This window comes from Centruroides sculpturatus, unplaced genomic scaffold (genome assembly GCF_000671375.1).
Source record: "Centruroides sculpturatus isolate CEXI.00-Female unplaced genomic scaffold, Cexi_2.0 scaffold1358, whole genome shotgun sequence".
Taxonomy (NCBI): Eukaryota; Metazoa; Arthropoda; class Arachnida; order Scorpiones; family Buthidae; genus Centruroides; species Centruroides sculpturatus.
The window spans coordinates 215,790-220,154 of record NW_019385582.1 but is presented as its reverse complement, the minus strand read 5'-3'; the positions used below and the strand labels follow the sequence as shown (position 1 = coordinate 220,154).

At 33.0% G+C, this 4,365-nt stretch overlaps 1 protein-coding gene across 1 annotated transcript; it reads left to right on the top strand.

Annotated features, from left to right (window-relative positions):
- Positions 1-934: 934 nt before the first annotated feature.
- LOC111640314 lies at positions 935-2,580 on the top strand. Its single transcript, XM_023386323.1, has 2 exons — positions 935-1,194; positions 1,803-2,580. The coding sequence occupies exons 1-2, from the start codon at positions 1,139-1,141 to the stop codon at positions 2,155-2,157; spliced, it is 411 nt and encodes a 136-aa protein (XP_023242091.1). The 5' UTR covers positions 935-1,138; the 3' UTR covers positions 2,158-2,580.
- The last annotated feature ends 1,785 nt before the right edge of the window (positions 2,581-4,365 follow it).

Below are 4,365 nucleotides of genomic sequence, written 5' to 3'. Positions count from 1 at the left end.
CAGTACAATACTACTTTGAGATTGAGAGCGTATATTTTAAATTAAATAAATTTAAGATATGATGAAAAATTGCTTCATGTATGTGTAAACTACATTTTTATTTTCAGTTGTTAAATATTATAAAAATTTCTGAACTTAGGAACAATTTTAAAAAGTTGTTAAAAAATTGAATTGTGTTTTTTTTTGTTCTTTCTCTGTTGAATGTTTGTGTTTTATATATGTATTTTTTACACTTGAAAAAGGCCAATAGTACAGTACATCAGAAAAATCCTCAAAAAATAAAATTAGAAAAACAGGTGTCTCTATAATTTCATTTATTTAGAACTTTTCTGTTATCAAGTTGATATCAACTTCGAGAATTATTCTTAACAAAGAGACACACTTCAGTTTAATAATATCTGTTTATAGCATTTTATTTCATGCTTTTGTATCGATAGAAATTCGCAAGTTTTTAAAATGACTTTTTACATTTTTCTTTCGTTATGAATCGCGTTGCAATTAAAGAAATAACCAGCAATTATTTAATGTGACACGGTCACGATGCCTGGCGGCAATTTTTAATCATACTTTTAATTTAATTTAAAATATATTCTGTCCACCTCAAATTACTACTGTAGTGTCTCCCCCCGTACATCATACTTTTCCTGTCAGCAATACAGGCGTGCCTGTCATTTCTCCTTTCGGGGGAAATGATTCGAATGGAAATAACGTAACTTCCGCCTTGCATATATACTCCCAATCTTTTCATATCTGATCTCTACTTTCTTCTATCTAACTGCATTCTCGAGATTAAGGAAGGCCAGACAGTGGGCATTTATAGATCTACAATGGGTTCAAATTATAGAAACAACAGTTCCAGAACATTCTACCATTGCTCAATTTAAGTGGAATCCTATTCAAATCGACATAGTTTATGAGCGCCTTCGAACATCCTCACTCTAAGAAAATGGATTACACCTCGTCTCTGTGGGCGTGAGTGAAAGACTACGGACAAAAAGCAGAATGGTCCGTTTCTATAGAAAGACAGACTCAGAAATCCCCCGAAATCGAAATTCTGTCAAAAAATCGAGATTTTTAGCATTAAACTGAGACACAACGCAACAATAGAATTTCGACAATTGTCTGTTGCTTTATTGGTATGCAATTGTTTTTAGTGTTTTCTGAATTTTGCTCTACTTTTTGCGATTATTTCCGGTAAGTTTAGTCCCTGATCTTTCTAGATTTAGGTATTTTTTAACATTGTTAGGTACTATGATAAATCACGAATATTTCGATAACAACCGTTGTGTGGTTTCTTCAAAGAGAATAATCGAACCTTTGACTAATTTTGGAAAAGTGCATTCAATCTTTTCATTGTTAATTTTCGTCAATCGAATCGAATAATAAATTCTGTCGTTTCCCGTTATAATTTTGTGTGTGTATATTACATATGCGTACACATTACATCCGATATGACATTATTATAATTAATCTGACCTTTAATGAATTAGAATAAATGAGTTTATTCGTCATCAATTTCTTCTAGAATATTTTCATTGCTTTTAATGACAATCAACAGAACTTTTATAAAGCATAGAACTGATATTATTATAATATATTTGATACATAATAATTGAATGAATAATTTTAATGTTTTCGACAAAGTTTATTGTTCCATTACAACTTTATATTCATTTGTGATTACAATTTTTCTTATACTTAAAACGATCATTTTCTGTCGTATTTATATTATGATTTTTGAACATTCTCTTAATTTAACGTTCGTTCTACAATATTTAATACTCGGTTTTTATTGTTTGCAGGATGGATAACTTTAAAGCTCTAAAGAAGTGGAATATATCTAGAGGAGAGAGTGCGGAGGAAAGCTCCTCGACATCGGGATCGTCTTCCTCTTCGATTCGCGTGATTCGCGTGCGTCCGAAAGAAGTGCTGGAGGGTGCGAAGGAACCCGACAAGAAACGGGTGATTGTCACCATTCCCGATGAGAGCACCTCGTCTGTCATCGACTACCTGGAACAGAGATATCCAGAAGTTCCGGAATGGTCGGTGCAGAGAGAGGCACGCGAGGAAGGAGTTGAAGGGGAGTGTAAATCGATCCTGAAAAAGAGGAGAAAGAAGCCTTGGTGGAAGAAGATCTTCTTCTTCTGGAAGAAATAAATCTCCGAGGTCTTCTTATTAAATGTGACTTTTCCACCGATTTTGACATTTCTACCCGGATGTGACTTTTATTCCCGATTGTGACTTTTTTACCCGGATGTGGACTTTTACCTGACTTTGACCTAATGACCGGATGTGTCTTTTAATGGCGGTTTGGCGTCTTCCGTTTCCTGCCGGCAATTTTTGGAATGATACATGTCCTTCGTCATCGCTTACGAGGGACGTGTTCTTCCACTTCAGTTAATTAAAGTCGACGGCGACAACTTAGCACCGTCTTCGGTCGTTTCAAATCTCTCAACTGACGATGAAATTCTGACCGCAAAATAATGGATTTTCGCCATCAACGTGCGTGTCAACACTGGACACCCGAATAAAAACAAAAGGGAACTATCGCAGTTAGCATATGTATAAGCTACAATTATAATTATGTTGAACAATTAAACGTGTATATAAATTTTACTCAATAAAACTTTTTGAATTTAAATTGATTGATTACGTGTATCAGTTTAAATACAGTATTATATCTGCACATTTTATTTCTGGACTAATTTATAATTAAAGTTGAAATAATCTTTCTCACAATTGAACCGAAAGTCAAAGCAGAAGAAAATGTACGCGATTCATAACGAAAGAAAATATAAAAAGTCATTTTAAAAACTTGCGAATTTCTATCGATACAAAAGCACGAAATAAAATGCTATAAAACAGAGATTATTAAACTGAAGTGTGTCTCTTCGTTAAGAATAATTCTCGAAGTTGATATCAACTTGATAACAGTAAAGTTCTAATTAAATGAAATGATAGACAGGTGTGTTTGTAATTTTATTTGTGGAGGATTTTTCTGGTGTGCTGTGCGATAATTTGCCACTGTACAATGTAGAATACAGCCGAATACAGAATAATGTTAAAAATTGCAGCAGATTTTCTTACATATGTTTAGAGCAAATGAGAGTTCGAATGAGATTTAACAAATTCAAACCTATAAAAAATAAACTCAGGTAAATTCAAGTTTTCACTTGTTTACGCTAAACTACTTGTTAGGACCAGGATCGGAATAAAATGAAAGCTTAACCGCACGGCCATCTTGCCGTCTACCAACGATGGGCTTTAAAAAGGCCATCTTAGTCACTACAGGATGGAGAGAGTCAAATAAAGAAGAAAGCTTTCTTTGACGTAATTGTATTCAATTTTTATTAATGATTATATTTGAGTGGTGTATTCCAAGAAAGATCCAACTCCACAAGTTTCTTTTTGGAAAATAACACTTTTTACATTCTATGAATTAGACTAATTACTTAAACATTTAAAAAAAAAATATAGCCTACATTTTCATACGAGTATTTACGATCGACGTATATATGTATAGCACAATCATTTTTAAAGGCAAGAGAAAAATAACTGATAATGAAAATTTTGGGCCTGTTTTAAAATCCGACACTAACAAATAAGTTCAAAATAGATAGGCTTACATATAATGCACTGATTAAAACAATTAGCGGGAACACGTGACTGCTCTAATCGAGGAGTGACAAAGAACATCATCGATTCCATCTAGGGTTTCTCATTTCCCGGGAAATTTGCCTCCAGCGGGATTACGGAAAAAATAATTTCTTTTCCCGGGATCCCGGGAAATTTCGGGATGAGATAGTAAAATAGAATTTTATATGAATAAAAAAGATCATACAGGAATATCATAAATTTGAATACTGTAATTTAATTTATTTTCTAGTAAGTAACTAAAAGTGTAGGTCAATCTCACCCATACGGACATGTTAGGCTCAATTAATTTATGTTCTCCTACATTATAAGATGAAAGTAAAATAAAGCGTTTCATTGGGAGTTTTAATGATTACGGAAAAAAAATACTATTTTATTTCTAAAGATGAAATAAAAAATAAACTTAGGGGAGACCGGGGCAACTTCGGCATGCGGGGCAAGTTTGTCAAGCGCTTTTTTTAAAAAACAAATTAAAAGAAGATTTTGGTTATAGGTTAGGCAGTTGAGTTTTATTGGTGGCTTGTTGAATGTAGTGTTTTTATTGTTCTCCAACAAGCGTAGTTGAATTATCAAGCAAATTTTCATTGTCGTTCAATTCCATATAATATTTTTTTTCCATTTATATTGAATTGGCAGGTTTTGTTATAATTCCATGATAACGAAAGTTACTTTTCCTGTTAGAAGGATGTAACTTCAACTTATTCACGTGGC